Source organism: Pan troglodytes, chromosome 7 (assembly GCF_028858775.2).
Source record: "Pan troglodytes isolate AG18354 chromosome 7, NHGRI_mPanTro3-v2.0_pri, whole genome shotgun sequence".
NCBI lineage: Eukaryota > Metazoa > Chordata > Mammalia > Primates > Hominidae > Pan > Pan troglodytes.
Window position 1 is genome coordinate 27802961 of NC_072405.2, and position 17288 is coordinate 27820248.

General features: G+C 44.1%; 1 protein-coding gene across 25 annotated transcripts in view; it reads right to left on the bottom strand.

Moving 5' to 3' along the window:
• Positions 1-17288, bottom strand: part of CSGALNACT1 (chondroitin sulfate N-acetylgalactosaminyltransferase 1) — a 353523-nt gene that overhangs the window by 92073 nt on the left and 244162 nt on the right. For all 25 annotated transcript variants that reach the window (XM_009454908.5, XM_054656580.2, XM_024345067.3 and 22 more), the window contains one exon: positions 8679-9608. In XM_009454908.5, the coding sequence (XP_009453183.3) occupies positions 8679-9312 (634 nt within the window). In that variant the 5' untranslated portion in view covers positions 9313-9608. The remainder of the gene's footprint in view (positions 1-8678; positions 9609-17288) is intronic.

Consider the following 17288-nt stretch of genomic DNA (forward strand, 5'->3'; position numbering starts at 1 on the left):
CACGGAGCAAACAGCTGGCTCAAAATCTGAGGAGTCACAGGTGCTGGCAGGGAGAAAAGAGATATGAGCCCTTGCTTGGTGGGGCAGATACACTCAGCTAATGGTAAAAAGAAATCAATGACATAAGCAAGGCTCAGTGCAGATGAGTAGGGCAGTGAAGCCCTTTGTGGTTCCAAGAAGTGGAGCTTCCTTTCGCAAGCTCTTTCTCCAGGAACCCCAATGGGTGTTAATAAAAATGATCAGAAAGAACCTTAGAACACCGACCATGCTGTGCAGCCGGCGGGAAGGGACAGGAGCTCCCTGGGAGGGGCAAAACACTCTTCCCAGACCCTCCCCCTCCTGCTTCCCCTCTATGGAGCAAAAACCTTACTGGTGGGGAAAGATCAACAAATATTCTCACCTTAGGGAACTGGTGAAAACTAAGTGCAGCTGAGGAAGGCGGAGGGGGGACAGGAAAATACCCTAAGACCCAGTGACGTGGTACCTGCCTAGGACTGAGATTTTATCAGAAAAATCAGAGACAACCCCACTTCCCTCCTGCCCTGCACAGACAGTTAAGCTGGTAAGCTGTGAATAACAAGAAACAGCAGAATATTGCTGGGAGTGAGAGAGGAGAGAAGTACAGAGACCTTCTCTGAAATACAGAGCAATGAGTAGACCTCAATTGCAGGGCTGAACAGACAATACTCAGGGAAAACAACCTCTACCCTGAACACAAGGTATCTCAAAAGGGATTTGAAGTCTGTGGTAACTACAGCAACAACAAACCTCAAACCCAGCCCCCTCCTGACTACTCATCTCCTACCTCCCCCGACCACATCAAGACACAAAGCAATCATCAGAACCAGACTCAGGTATGATACAGATGCTGGAGCTATCTGACGGAGAATTTAAAACAACCATGAATAATATGTTACAGGCTCTAATGGAAAAGTGGACAACAAGTATATGGGTCACTTCTGCATAGAGATGGAAGTAAGAATCACATGGAAATGCTAGAAATAAAAAATACAGTAAGAGCAACCTAAAAATCCTGGATCATTCTGTGAAAGGAAAATAAATCCTCGGGCCCGCAAATTACTAAGCTAAAGAGAAAAGTTAAACTGTGAACTGCTCAGGACCAACCTGCCTCCCTAATGTATTCAAAGTCACCCCTCTGCTCCCTGAGATAAATGCATATCTGATTGCCTACTTTGGAGAGGCTAATCAGAAACTCAAAAGAATACAGCCATTTGTCCCTTACATACCTAAGACCGGGAAGCCCCCTCCCCGCTTTGAGTCTTACCACCTTTGCTTTGAGTTGTCCTGTCTTTCCAGACCGAACCAATGTTCATCCTACATATGTTGATTGATGTCTCATGTCTCCCTAAAATGTATAAAGCCAAACTGTGCCCTGACCACCTTGGGCATATGTCATCAGAACCTCCTCAGGCTGTGTCAACGGGCACGTATCCACGACCGTGACAAAATTAACTTTCTAAATTAACTGAGACCTGTCTCAGAATTGTGGGTTCACAATTCAGAGTTCTGTCTCCTCCCTGAGGCAGGTTACCAGGTCTTTCAAGCCTGAGACCTGGCTTTCTCCTCCTTTTCTAGCCCCAAAACAGCTGGGGACATTCTGCACACATGACCAGTATCCTATACACACATGTTGATTAAGCCTTGGTGCAGGACCACATCCACAACCGTAACTGATGAAAAACCGGGAGGCTGATTAAAAAACTTCCATCCTTTCCCAACAATGCCTCCTACCCAACACGGGTGAGATGGGAGAGGCTGAGCAGCACTGCCTGCCATACTAATGGGGAGGCACCATTCATGTGCAGGGCGCTCTTTGCCTGCCCATCTCCCCTCCTAAGCCTGCAGCAGCTTCAACTCACAGAGAACACATGTCCTTCCAATTTGTGTACAACCAGCCAGAACCCCTCTTTCCCCTGAGTCTTTCCATCTCCCCTCCTAAGCCTGCAGCAGCTTCAACTCACACAGAACACATGTCCTTCCAATTTGTGTACAACCCAGCCAGAACCCCTCTTTCCCCTGAGCCTTTCCATCTCCCCTCCTAAGCCTGCAGCAGCTTCAACTCACACAGAACACATGTCCTTCCAATTTGTGTACAACCCAGCCAGAACCCTTCTTTCCCCTGAGCCTTTCCTGCCCACTCCAGATAAACTCAAGTTCCTTCATCTTTGACCTCCCATAACATCACAAATTTTCTCTCATAACATATTCTTAATAGGAAACATAAGCCAGGAAGAACAATGATATCTCTATTAAGCAAACAAAAAGGGCCGGATGCAGTGGCTCATGCCTGTAATCTCAATGCTTTGGGATGCCAAGGTGGGAGGATCACTTGAGGCCAGGAGCTCAAGACCAGCCTGGGAAATACAGTGAGACCCCATCTCTATCAAAAGGTTTAAAAATTAGCTGGGCATGGTGGTACACACCTGTAGCCCAGCTGCTCCAAAGGCCGAGGTGGGGGAATCACTTGAGCCCAGGAAGTTGAGGCTACAATGAGCCATGATCGTGCCACCGCACTCCAGCCTGAGCAACAGAGTGAGACCCTGTCTCAAAAACAAACAAACAAACAAACAAACGAAACAAAATTAAAATTAAAAACCCCCAAATCCTCTGACCAACTCATCTCTTCTAGGAAGCCTGTCCTATATTCTGGGCTTGCGTAGATGCCCCTTTATTACAGTCACAAAATCTCTAAGGCATATCTCTATCATGGCATTTACCATATGCTGTCATAACTGTCTTTTAAAGTGTCTGCATCTACCACCAGACTGCAAAATTCTTGAAATAAGGACTGGGCCTCATTCAGCTTTGTGTGTCTGGGGCCTAACACAGTTCTTGGAACATAGTGAGCACTCACATAATGTATGGTGAATGAGTGAATGAGTGCAACCTTCCACCCAAAAACAAATAAATAATAAAAACAAACAAATAACATTTTTTTCCCTGGGAACTAAACTGTTTTGAATAAGGATAATACAATTGACAGCAAAATCACCACAACACAAGGCCTGATTGGCCAGCTTCTGCAATTGCAACAAAATGCTCTGTGCAGAGGCTCCATCTGCCCCAGTCCATGGTCAAAAGAGCTGGTCCTCAGCAAAGTTATCAGGAATGTACTGTGAGACTCATAATTCCATGTTCCTTTTCCTTGACCTCTCCCTTCTGTCCCCTCCACCTCGGAGATAGGGCCAGCTACACAGTTTGCAGGGCCCAGTGTAAAATGAAAATGTGGGGCCCCTTAAACATGATTAAGAATGTCAATTCTGAGACACATGAACATTAATTCTAGCATGGGGCTCTTCAGGTTGCAGGATCCTGATGGAGTGCCTGGGTACTGGATTCCCGGCAGTCGCTAGAAATCCAAGACTGGGCTACTCTTTTCTCACCATCACCACAAGGAGGGATTCATTCTACAAAGTACAGCCTCAAGCCATGTATTTGCATTTAAGTCTCTTATCTCAAATTTTGGAATGAAAAGCATTTATCCTTCCTTATAGGGACTTAAAGCATCAGCAAATGCACGGAGATACTTGAAAGCAGTAAAAGGATAGAGGGGCCTGGTGAGAGAGGAACCTCCTATCACACAGGCCTACTCCACAGTGAAGAATAAACCACTGGGTTGTTCCAGAACACAGTGGAGTGACAGTAGTGAGAAGGACCCCGGTTCTGCCACCCTTGCTTCCCTAGGGATTCTGGCTCAGAGTTCCCAAGTCCAACTCAGACCCTGATGGCCTTCTGCTGTCCTGCCTGTGAGTCTCCTCCCACTACACCCCAAATACAAGTGTGACCCACCACTAAGGAGAATCCCCACTCTTCCTTATTTCTGCACCAAGATGTCCAGATACCTCTCAAATGCCCAGAATGCACCTGAAAGGCTGTCTTATGATTTCTACCACAAGTCACAAAGTTGCTATCACTGAAATGGCACACTGACGTAAGGACCCATTTCCTGTCCGCTAACATCCCCAGCACAGTTGCTCACCAAGCATGCAGGACCTGAAATTCTATTTGACTCATCCAGAGAAGCTTTAGCAAAGTGGTCACAGAGCTTTCCTTACAGGCTACTTAGTGATACACCGACAAGTGAAGTAAAAAACTCACTATCCCCGTGAGGTGTTTGTTGAAGAGTACAGGAGGTTGGCATTGACTGTACAACCTGCTAATGTGTGTTTATAGCTATCTCCCTGTGTCTTTGCTTTAAAACGTATCTCAAGGTGCCCTCTTAGTCCATTGTGTGCTGCTATAAACTACCTGGGGCTGGGTTATTTACAAAGAACAGAAATTTATTTTCTCACAATTACGGAGGCCGGGAAGTCCAAGATCAAGGCACAGGCAGGTTCAGTTGTCTGGTAAGGGCTGTATCCTCCAGAGGAGAGGAATGCAGTGTCCTCCCAGGATAAAAGGCATAAGGGCAGAGGCCAGGCACAGTGGCTCATGCCTGTAATCCCAGCACTTTGGGAGGCTGAGATGGGCCGATCACTTGAGGTCAGGAGTTCGAGACCAGCCTGGCCAACATGGTGAAAGCCCATCTCTACTAAAAATACAAAAATTAACCAGGCATAGTGCCTGTAGTCCCACCTGCTAAGGAGGCTGAGGCAGGAGAATCCCCCGAAACTGGGATACAGAGGTTGAAGTGAGCTGAGATAGAATCAGCCTGCAGCCTGTGTGACAAAGCGAGACTCCGTCGCAAAAAAAAAAAAAAAAAAAAAAAAAAAAAAAACAGAAAAAAAAAAGAGTAAGGGCAAGCTACCACATGCTACAGAGAACCTCTTTTACATGGGCCTTAATCCCTTATATATATGACAGAGGAGCCCTCATGGCCTAATAATCATCTTTTAAAGGCCCCAACACTTAATGCTATCACGTTGGCAACATCTGAACTTTGGAGGGGACACATTCAAACCATGGCACCCCCAAAGCCTTCACTTTTGTGTGGAACACAGCTTAGGTTCCATCTCATCTCAAAATCAAGCCTTTTGCATCTGACCCGCTCTCACCACACTACTAACCCTGCAGAGGCTGGAGGAGGATGAGCCACACAGGCTGGTGACAGAAGAGCAAACCCATGGAAATGGTAGACACAAATGCCTCACATAGGGGTCACATTATCAGATGTTTGGATTGTGAAAGAGAGTTCGGAAAGCTAATTTGTTTGATGGGATGATGTCAAACTTATGTCCAAGGGATCTATTTAAAAACAGGAAATCAGAGCCAAAATATGTGCCACTTAGATCTCAGGATGAGTTTGTATATCCCATCCTGAAGGAATAACTAAACAACATAAAGAGGGATTTTCTGTGTACTTGAGACAAACAGTGAAGCACAGGATTTGATTCCATCTCTACTCTCACTTCTCTTCCCAGATGGTTGTAAAAAATTACTGCGATTACGTAAGAATCCAACACAAAAATCAGTGCCAATGGAACATCTGGGGAAAGGGAAAATAGAGACAAAAAATCACTTCCTCTGTGTTTTGAGGATAGATAATAATGAAATCAATATAGATAAATTAGACATCTGTCTGATATTTTCCCTCTGCAAGCTTCACAGAACTGTAGAAAGTGGCCACAGACAGACCAGACCTTATAAGTAACATATCTGATTGCTTCCTTTTATAGAAGAGGATCCCAAAGGGGAGGTGGCTTGTCCTGCCTGGGTCATCCGGCAGGCTGGATGGCAGAGCATCTCTGAGAGATGGTTGCTTGGCAAAGCTATGGAGAAAAGCTTTGTATTTTGCAGACAAGAGAGACCAGAAGGCTGGGCTGGGAAGGGCGACAGAGAACATATATGTTAAGTCTCTTGTTGACAGATTAGGAAACTGAGTCTCAAGGAGCCTAAGGGTCTTGGTCAAAATCATAGCTTCTCAAGCTTGCTTGATCATGCCACTTCTCTCACAATTAGCCTGAAGTTTTACATAACTAGGATCATCTGCAAGCATGCCTTGAACTTTTCTTGTTATTTTTTAAATACAAAGAATCCCCGTCTTTGTTATACTACTACAGGGTTCACCAAATTTCTTCTCCGTTTGGAACTCTCAAAGTGTGGAGAACTCCTGTTTCTAACCAACTTTTCCCATGGATTTTGAGAAATTGCCTCAACCTTGGATTACTGAAACCCAAAACCTCAAATCACTCTAAGGTTAGGAACCCAAAGAAGTTATTTTTAAGATAAATTTCACCCTTATAAAATCCTGTCACTTGGTTCAGCTCATTACAGAAGACAAATCTCAAACCAGACCTTTCCATTCCCTTCTTTCTCCTTAACTAGGTGTGGATCAAAGAATTGTGAACCAGGATTGAAAAGGTCCCCAAATGTAATTCAGTCCTCTCTGAAGCTAGGATCATCATTTATAACCACCTGGTCAAATGGTCACCCAGTTGATGATAGAATTCTTGTAGTGCCAGGAATCCCACTTGGTTCTGAAACATCACTATTCTCAAAGCTGCCCCTTATACTGCACTTAATTCTATCACCCCTGCAGCTTCCTCTGACCAGTAGAATCTTTCATAAGGCCCTGCTTCCTGTGACTATAAAAGATTGCCTCCACAATCTTGTGTTATTGATAACATTTTTCAAAATGAAATAAACTGCTTATCATAGTTCAATCTCTATAAATATATTTAAAGTATTTGCCTTTATTTACTCATCAACGAAAACAGTTGACTAGACTTTCACCAAATATGGAAGACACATGTAATCCACATGTGTCTGCCTTTAAAAAGCTGTGTGCTGCCCACGAAATCAATACTGAGTAGCTATAATGTGAGTGTCTCTAAAAGAAGGTCAGCCAAGCCTCAGAGCAAATATACTGAGGGGCAAGAGGCTGGTGTCACTGCTGATTGAGAAAGATAGGCCTTACGTGTTAAACTACTGTGCATAGAATGGCAGATAGATTTCAAATATGAATGCAGATTGAACATCACAAGGTCACACATTCCAAATTGCAGACACTGATTTGCAATCAAGTTCTTTTGAAATTGCTCTGTATGTGGGCAGCTCTATGTAGCACACCCCAGGGAGAGTGACAACCAGGATTTTTTTTTTTAATGATGTTTAATGATTTTCCCTGAGGGTCGGCTAGTAAACTAATACATGTGGAAATGCTTTATAAACTGTAAAGTACTATAAAATGTGATGTTGCATTATCATGATTCTAATTTTGAACTCTTACTGTGTGCTTACCATGTGCTTATACAGGTTAGCTCCTGAACATTCTAGACATTTTTACTGTTTCATATGAATGAGTTTTTTTTTTTTTTAATCTCACACCAAAGATGATCTTGTAAAAGATTTCTTTACCTGGCTCTAGGCATATAAAACTGATGATACACTAAAATTGCATCAATTTATGGTTCACATATCAAGTCTAAAAAAGCATAAAAGAAGAAAGTGTCCAAAGAACACAGGCATGAACAGCAGCAGGAGGCTTTTTGATTTGATGGAAGAGAGTCAGTTTTGCCTGTAGGCCCATGAGACAGTGGTTGTATAACCAAAGCAGGGAGTGGTGTTAGGTGGACACAGCTATATTTCTGGGCAAGATGAATTATTATTATTTTTTGAGACGGAGTCTCACTCTGTCACCCAGGCTGGAGTGCAGTGGTGCGATCTCGGCTCACTGCAAGCTCTGCCTCCTGGGTTCATGCCATTCTCCTGCCTCAGCCTCCCAAGTAGCTGGGTCTACAGGCGCCCGCCACCAGGCCCGGCTAATTTTTTGTATTTTTAGTAGAGATGGGGTTTCACCGTGTTAGCCAGGATGGTCTCGATCTCCCGACCTCATGATCCGCCTGCCTGGGCCTCCCAAAGTGCTGGGATTACAGGCGCGAGCCACTGCACCCGGCCAGATGAATTATATTCTTTTCAGAAATGGGGAAAGAACTAGATATCTTTGAAGGTACTTGTTTTCCCAAATTATTAGTTGATTTTTGAACCAGTAACAATAGATAAGTTAAAAAGACATTAACTTCCAAGAAACTGGACAAGGCTGCTGTCTTCTAAAATTAGACACAAACACAAATTAATACTAGGCTGTCCTATGCCCGTGAAAAAAAGATGAGCCGTCATCTCACCAGTTTCCATGTGCTCTGACAATCTGTATGATATATTGTAGAGGTTAAGGACACGGACTCTGGAGTTAAGACTCCCAGGGTTCAAATCCTGGTTCTGTCACTTGTTAGCTGAGCAACTTTAGCTATTTAATTAATTAAATTACACCTCCATTTCCTTATTCCCTAATGGGGTCATTTCATGGGAGAAGAATAAGTGTGGCTGGCACATGTAAGTGCAATAATATGTGCGTGTTATTATTCTGTTCATGGGCTTGCTAACCAAGCTCAGTTACTAGAAGTGCCCTGTCATATTTTATTTGGGTTTCAAAGTTTTATGTTTATCTATTTTTAAAATGAAAGGAAGAAGTTCTACCTTCTTCTGCCAAGGAACAATGAAACTGTCCACTCAATGACTGTGGTTGCCCTGAGAAAGTAAGTGGAAACAGATGTTTCTGAAAAATAAAAAGCCATGCCGTACCTTTTGGTGTCACACACGTAAAACTTTCCACCAGCCATCCCAGAGCCAGCTGCCAGCCTCCTGGAGCTGGAACCTGCCTGGGTGCCAGGAACCCCCAATTCCTTTTCTCCTTTCCCCCCAATTCACAAAATGCTAACCTTCTATGAAATCAGAGGCCGTGTAAGGACGGTGATTGGGGCTGTTCTCTGCAGGACTGTTCAGGGTCTCCAAGGCCGATTCAATGGCTTCCACCAACTCATCCCGCTTGTCCTTCCTCACAGGCTTCTCCTCGGGGTGGCGGGTAAGACCAGTCTCCAGCTGGTACACCTTCTGTAGAGTAAAGCTATCGAAAGGCACTGCTGCATACTCTGTGGCCAGCTTGACGCCAGCATGCACCTCTGCCTTGTCCACCTGCGAGTGCAGGAAGGCCAGGAGGTCGGCCTGGGTTTTCTCTGGGGGGCTCCTGTCCAGCCCCAGGCCAGCAGCATCGCTGGCTTGGTACTGCCCATTCCTGAGCTGCTCACTCCTCTCCTGCAGCTCCTCCTTGAGCTGTGCGATCTGCCGCTTCAGGCTGCTCACGTAGTTGCGGTGCTGCTCCTCCCACTCCTGAAGGACGGCCTGGTACCCCTCCTTCCCCGTGGGGCTGTTGGCCCTGGGCAGTGCCAGCTGCTCCTCATCACCTTTTGGGGTGCAGGCCAACATGTACAGGACGGAGATGGCACAGCAGAGGAGCACCAGCAAAACCACCACCCGGGAAATCCACGCAAGCAGCCCCCGGCGAACCATCATCATTCAGGAATCAGCCATGCGTCCAGAACCGGTGGCATCCCTCAAAGCCGGGGCCCCCACGGAAGGGCTTCCCTGGGCTAGACCACAGGAAGCATGAGTTTGGGGCCTCCGGAGCTGCTTGCATCCATTTCCTTCTAGAACGAGTTCTGCCTCTTGGAGTTAACCACCACACAGAGCAGCTTCTCTACTTTTAAAGGATGATCTTGCAGGCAGAAGCAACGACTGAAGTGAAATCTCCAAGTTTTCACCTTCATTCCCATCATAGCCTTTCTGATGTGCAGCCAACAGCAAGAGGGGACCTGGGAAGAAACACAAATGACATCAACACTTAATCAAGACAACGACTCCCTCATGTTCCCTACGGCAATCAATATCCAATAGATCTCCTGTGAGAGTTATGGCAAATGCCTATGATAGATGATTAAATATTGTTAAATGTGTATAAATCAGAACACAACGCACATCTGCAGTGTAACGCAAATAAGCAACAAAGGACAAAGAAAAAAGATTGGAAGGAAAATGGCAAAATGTGAACAATAATTCTCTCCAGATGGAAAGATTAAGAGTCATCTTTCTACTTCTATTTTTCTGAATCTTGTAATTTCTGCATAGTGGCGCACGTCCTGATGGTTAAAGGGAGAAAAGCAAAAATGTTAATGACATTGGAGTTGCTGGCAGCGGACTACTTGGCCGGAGACTGTGCTGTGTTTGTTTGTCCCCTCCAAGTCTTATGCTGAAATGTGATCCCCAGTGTTGGGAGGTGGGGCCTGGTGGGAGGTGTTTGGATCATAGGAGTGGATCCCTCAGGCATGGCTTCGTGCCATTCTTGCTGGAGTGAGTTGGCACTCTTAGCTCCCATGAGAACTCCTTGTTGAAAAGAGCCTGGTTCTTTGTCTCTCTCTATCCCCACTCCCTCCTGCTCCCACCATGTAATGCCTGCTGACCTTCACCTTCCACCATGAGTGGAAGCAGCCTGAGGCTTTCATCAGAAGCAGATGCTGGTGCCATGCTTCCCGTACAGCCTGCAGAACTGTGAGCCAGATACACCTCTTTTCTTTTTAAGTTACGCAGCTTCAGGTATTCCTTTAGAGCAGCAAGAATGAACTAAGCCTGCCAGCAGGCGTGGATGCAGCCAGGTGAGCCCACATGTGTTCACCTGTGTGCACTCACTCAGAGCAGGCCTGAAAGAGGATCGACATGGTTCTGAGCTTTCTGATCAGGAACTGGGGAAGCACCCAGAGGTTCAAATATACAAATAATAAATGTGGACGGTAACACATCCAGAAGGGATCAGGGGACAATGGTTCCAGCTAACTCTTTGATGCTGCTTACAGACAGGAGATGAATTTATCATAGAAGGGATGAGGTTGGGAGAAGAAGAGAGATCAGATTCAGAAATACTGTCCTGTTGGGACCCAAATCCCAGTTATATCTCTGCTCCAGTGTCTATGAGGAATTCTGTGTCCTGATAGTTCATAAGAAATACTCAGACGGGTCCCAGGGCTTTTCACATGCTCTGCACCTCAACTCTCAATCTCAACAAATGAGAAGCCAGTCTGCCTGCCTTCTCCATTTCCCCCTGGGGTCACCCTTCCTGGTCCTCCACTCATCATGGACATTTCCACAGCACACTCCTTTTCAGATGTTCTCCTTCCTTAATCCCTTTTCCTTGTCTTCCCCTACCCATCTTAGCCAGAAAAAAAAAAAAGAATGATTAATGGAAAATAGACCAAATAGAATTTCTTGTCTAGGGACATTTTAATGAAACCTTCCTAAATGCATCTTTCTTTTTTTCTCTTTGTCGAGACAGAGTCTCGCTCATCGCCAGGCTGGGATGCAGTGGCGCGATCTCTGCTCACTGCAATCTCTGCCTCCTGGGTTCAAGCGATTCCCCTGCCTCAGCCTCCTGAGTAGCTGGGACTACAGGCACGCATCACCACCCCTGGCTAATGTTTTTGTATTTTAGTAGAGACGGGGTTTCACCATGTTGGCCAGGATGGTCTCGATCTCCTGACCTTGTGATCCGCCCGCCTCGGCCTCCCAAAGTGCTGGTTACAGGCGTGAGCCGCCGTGCCCGGCCCTCCTAGATGCATCTTTCTATATCACTTCACTCACAAACAAGCTCCCTGAGGGTATCATGCCTTTGCCATTTTATAAAAACTTGTCATTTTAAGTAATCCTCATGATAACTAAATTATTCTTTATATAGTCTTCACCCGACTCAGAAAGCCAGATTCTGGGCCAATAATCATCTCATTTACTGGTAGTCTATCCTATTTACCGATGAGAAGAAGAGCTCAGCCCAGTCAATTCGCACGTTCAGGACCCTTGGGAGAAAAGAGAGAGATGTTCCTCTCAAAGACAGAATGTTAACAACCTCCTTTACTTGAATATTCACTTGCTATGCACTATGTCTACACAACAGTTCCTCTTCTATTACCCTGGAGATGTGCCTCTTAGTCATATCACTATGCTATCAAAATAGTTTATTTCTCAACTTTTCTGAGAAATTCAACACTTAACATTCTAATATTTCCTTCAGCCCAAGGATTCTCTCTACTGTAATTCAGAACAACACACAGTTATTAGTGCTAAGTTTAAAGTGCATGTTTAGCCCTGGAAGACTTTACCATCTGATGAAAATCTTGGGATTTGTATAATTACTGTAATTCTGTGATTGAAAACAGCTCAGCTTTGGTGTTCAGGCACCTTGCTGTTTCTAATGAAGTCTCTTAGATAAACTCATTATATCCAAGTATTAAATTACCAGTGAAGACATGTTATCGTGCTATTCTGCCACTTTCAAGACTCCTACTTTAAAAAGATTGTCGTTAAAGACACAACAAGCAAATCAAGAAACAAAAATGGAATAGTCAACACATTTTGTTGTGTTGTGGAAACTTAAATTATGCTGTTTTTCTCTCAGGGTTTTCTAATAAAATGGTTGTATTTGCATAAAAGATGAAAATCATGTTGGTTAACTGAACACTATTTAAAAACTAAATCTGTGATTTGAAAATTTAAAACTAGAATATCTTTTTGTTCTGTTCTATAATTTTCTTCAAGATCTCTAGTTTGGCTTTTGAAATTCACTAGTATAAATTTCAAAGTTATTTGGTATTCCACTCTTTGGAGAAAAGAAGAAAAAGTGGAAAAGACAGATTTTTAGGAAGGATGGGCATTTTTAATAGAAATAACAAAAAGTCATAAGAACTGCTGCCAAGGAGGCAGCGATGAATTTTTCCTTTGAAATGTCAGAAGCAGATAACATGTGTTGGAAACAAAATTCCATTCTTTAACAGACAAAATATCTCTGAACCGTTCCAGCAATCTCATCTGTAATCAAAAGCTTAAAAACTGGTTATACTGAAGAGGCTGGGAGTATCTGCTTCCTGAAGTCAGGAGAGGCTTTTACCCTTCGGATTCTTGCTTCTGTGAAGACTTCATGTTTTTCCTTCGGTAGCACAAAACATCATTCTTAAAAGTGGGTGTTGGCCGGGCACGGTGGCTCACACCTGTAATCCCAGCACTTTGGGAGGCCAAGACGGGCAGATCATTTAAGGTCAGGAGTTCAAGACCAGCCTGGCCAACATGGTAAAACCCCACCTCTACTAAAAATACAAAAATTAGTCAGGCATCGTGGTGCATGCAGCCTGTAATCCTAGCTAATGTGGAGGCTGAGGCATGAGAATCACTTGAACCCGGAGGCAGAGGTTGCAGTGAGCTGAGATTGCACCACTGCACTCCAGCCTGGGCAACAGTGCAAGACTCTGTCTCAAAAAAAAAAAAAAAATGGGTGTCACCACCTCTGCCACCTTCAGGAAAAAAACACCTTGATGAGACATAACTGGACCAATACATACCTAAGCCACAAAAGCTCTGTGCAATCTCCTTCTCTGAGCAACAGTGGGAGAATTAAAGAGTTAAAATTTATATGTTCACAGACTTGCAGATGGAAAGCACCGTGTAATTACCAAACACTACTAGAAGTTAGAGATGACAGTGAAAATACAGCTTTATGTGATCACAGCAGCATTGAGCTACTATTTTAAGAACTTAGAAAGGCACCCACATTTTTAGACCAGCTCAATCTCTTGGGGGTGGCTGTGGGACAGAGAGAGTAGGGAGCAAGGAGTCCCTGTCAACAACAAATTTTAGGACCCCTGGAAGAAGGGAGATACATAATTCCCATTTTTTGTTTTTTTAATTGTAGAAAATCCTTATGCTCATCAGGTTTCTTGACACTGCCATTTTTAAATGTTCATCCTTACTAATTGTTTTGCCTAATACTTTCCTATTCCTGGCCAAACCCCCAGGGATGGAACTGTGATGCATCACGTCTGAAACTGTGGATTTCTTGATTAGAATGAAGGAGATATCCAAGCGCAACGCCTTTCCTGCCATTCTTACAATCTCTGGGAGACAAAACAACAGGAGAAGGCTTCTTCATGGTCTTCTGTGAAGGCAAAACACCCCTGCAGAGCAACGCTTGCAGGACTCACTCTGATCTGAGACCCAGAAACAACCTCCAAATAACACAGCAATGAACAAACAATAGACGACAGTCTCAGTCCACTCTATCTAGGATTCTGTCTTTATTCATCCATACAACAAATAGGCACTAAGCACTCAGTATGTTCAATGCACTGTATAAAAAGTTCCAGGAGATGAAAAGGTGAACCAAGAACAAATCCCAGCCTCAGCAAACTTACTAGCTTGTAGAGGAACTAACGTCCTTTCAAATAACTATAATCTGAGCCCCAAACAGACAAACACCATTAAAATAGATATAAAGTGTTAATGTCATGTTCCCACCGACCAAATGTATGGGTGAGGAGTGGGAAATGGGAGGATCTGAAAAGTACAAATATAATACATTTTAAAACGACAGAAGTTTAAGATAAATGTTATGTGTCATCAACATTTGTCAAGATAAGATATCCAAGTAGTTACAGGTACTGTTTACCATTTCATCTCAGAAGGTAAAACGAAGGCAGGTCAGGTTTGTTTCACAGCCTAAGACTTAAACGAAATGTGGCCAGTGCATACCGGGATTTCTATGACTAGGACAGAAGTTGCTCTCAGTTTGAGTGTAAGCATTTCACTCTGCAGATTTCAGTGAACGTTTTGGTCACGAGAGCTGTGTACTCTGCCAAGATATGCCTACTAATGTCCACAAGAAGCTCATAAACCAAGAAAGACTCAAGGACAAGCCCTGCTGATGACACGCTGTCAGGGTCAGCAGCAGGCAGAAAGGACAGTGGCTTCATGGCAAGGCCAGGGCAGGCAGCACTACATGCTACAATGACAGGCCTTGTAAGTGATAAAGGAAACTATTCAAGGAGTGGCAATAAATTCTGCAAGACATCTCCACCCCGTATGCAGACACAGCCAAAAGGCTTGATGGAGAAAAAAACAAGCAGTGTCTATGGGGTCAGGAAGTGGTAGACCAAAGCCCTAATGCCGCAGTGCGAGTCTATTCCACTTGGGCACATACAATCAGCTCTTTGACAGCAAGGGCACAAACTAACCTTCAGTCAAAGGATTAGCTGTACCAACAGAACATAAACTCAAGTCATATCTCTCGGATAAACATACCATCCTGGAGGTGTGTGGAAAGGATTCTTATTCAGAGTTTTCAAATGCTCTCAAAAATGGATATAAAGTCAGCACTGTAAACTTTATTTGAACATATGGCTTCATTTAGAATTCCCTCTACCCCAGTTGCATTCCTGTAGGCAGGGTGTGATAGCCAGGTTCCAAGATGGCCCTCAATGGTCCCTGCCTCCTGGTATTCATACCACTGTGTGTCTGCTCCCACACTGTACTGGGGGCTTGATGTGAGTGACTGTATTAGTCTGTTCTCACACTGCTATGAAGAACTACCTGAGACTGGGTAATTTATAAAGAAAAGAGGTTTAATTGACTCACAGTTCCACAGCTGTACAGGAGGCATGGCTGGGGACGCCTCAGGAAACTTACAATCATGGTGGAAGGGAAACCAAGCATATCTTCACATGGCAGCAGAAGAGACAGACAGAAGGGGGAAGTGTTACACACTTTTAAACAACCAGATCTTGCGAAAACTCACTCACTATGATGAGAACAGCAAGTGGGAAATCTGCCCTCCATGATCCAATCATCTCTCACCAGGTCCCTCCCCCAGTACTGGGGATTACAATTCAAAATGAGATTTGGGTGGGGACACAGAACCAAAACATATCAGTGACCAACAAACATGGCAGAAGAAGTGGTATGGCACTTGTGAGATTAAGTTGTAAAAGGGGGCAGCTTCTGTCTTGGGTGCCCTCTCTCCCAAGCAAGCTGTTGTGTTGTGAGCAGCCCTGTGGAGGGGCCCATGGATGAGGAACTGAAGCCTCCAGCTGACCGACAGCTAGCAAGGAACAGAGGCAGGCCTGCCGGCAACCCCCTGAAAGAGCTTGAAAATGCGTTCTGCAGCCACAGTTAAGGCCTGAGATGACTGCAACCAGAGAGCTTGATTGCAACCCTGAACGAAAACTATCCAGCTAAGCTGCTCCCAGACTCCTGACCCTAAGACCTTGTGAGATAATAAATGTTTGTTACTTTAAGCTAAGTTTTGGAATAATTTATTACATTCCAACAGATAGATAACTAATTCACAGGGTCACAGACTTCAGATTTACATAAAAATGCTCTCTCTCAACCATACACTATTTTTCATTTTATAAAATGTTTTAATATGTCTTATCTCCTATGATGCAATAATCTTGTGACATCAGAAATATATTACTATAATCAGTTCTCCGTTTGAGAAAATAAGGCTCAGAGAAGTTATGCGACTTGTCTAAAACCACACAACCTGCAAGATACAGAAATGGGACTCAAACCCATCTTTGACTTGAAGCCCAATATGCTTTCTACCAAAGCCCTCCGAGATTTTATTCTTAAACAGTGGTCATTAATCCAAAAATGTTTTTTTTAAGTGTCAGGGACTTTAGGAAATCTGTAAAGTTAAAACAGAGGAACACTGTTTCCGGAAACCAGAGTCAACAATGGTGTGTTGTGTAGAAGTAGCTGACTATTACAGCACACGGGCCAAGTTAACTGAGAAGTGATGAAGCACAGCAGCTCTGCTTCCCTTCCAGTCATTGTCTTTGCAGCCAACGGCAGCACAACCCACCAAGCTGCTTAAGCCAGAGGTGGGAAAACCATCCCTAGCCCTTCCTTCTCCATCATCTTCTGCCACTGACTTATCACCATGTCAACATGCTTCCTCTTCCAAAAGTATCTCAAATCAGTTCTTGCATCTCTACCTCCACCACCACCCTACTCAAGGCTCCATCATCTCCTACCCAGACCATGCACTAGACACTGAATATTAGAGGTGGGTGGTAGCACCCAGGACATAGGAGGATAGCGACAATGTGGGAGAAAAGAGGACAGCAAAGGTCTTAACGTCAAAGGAAAATACCGCAAAATGTAAAGGAAGACACACGAAAGCCACGATAATGATTGAAAGACCCTAACGCTCCCAATTCCTACACCCAGTACATTCTGTTCATAGAATTTTCTCTCTCTCTCTCTCTCTCTCTCTATATATATATATATATATATGTATGTATTTTGTGCCATCTGCCTGCTGTTAAAGAAAATGAGTATATACAACCAACACCTACAACTGCTAGAATCCACAATAATCTATCTCTTATACACACTTAATTAGTTTAGGGCTGAGGCACAGTTATGCCATTGCTTAATGAAAGGAAAATGCTCTGAGAGATGCATCATCAGGCAATTTTGTTGTTGTGTGAAGATCATGGAGTGTATTTTCACAAACCTAGACGGTAGACCTACCGCACACCTGGGCCATATGGTATAGCCTATTGCTTCTAGGCTAACAAACCTGTACCACATGTGGCTATAATAAATACTGCAGTCAACTGTAACACTATGGTATTTGTGTATCTAAACACATCTAGACAAAGAAAAGGTCCAGT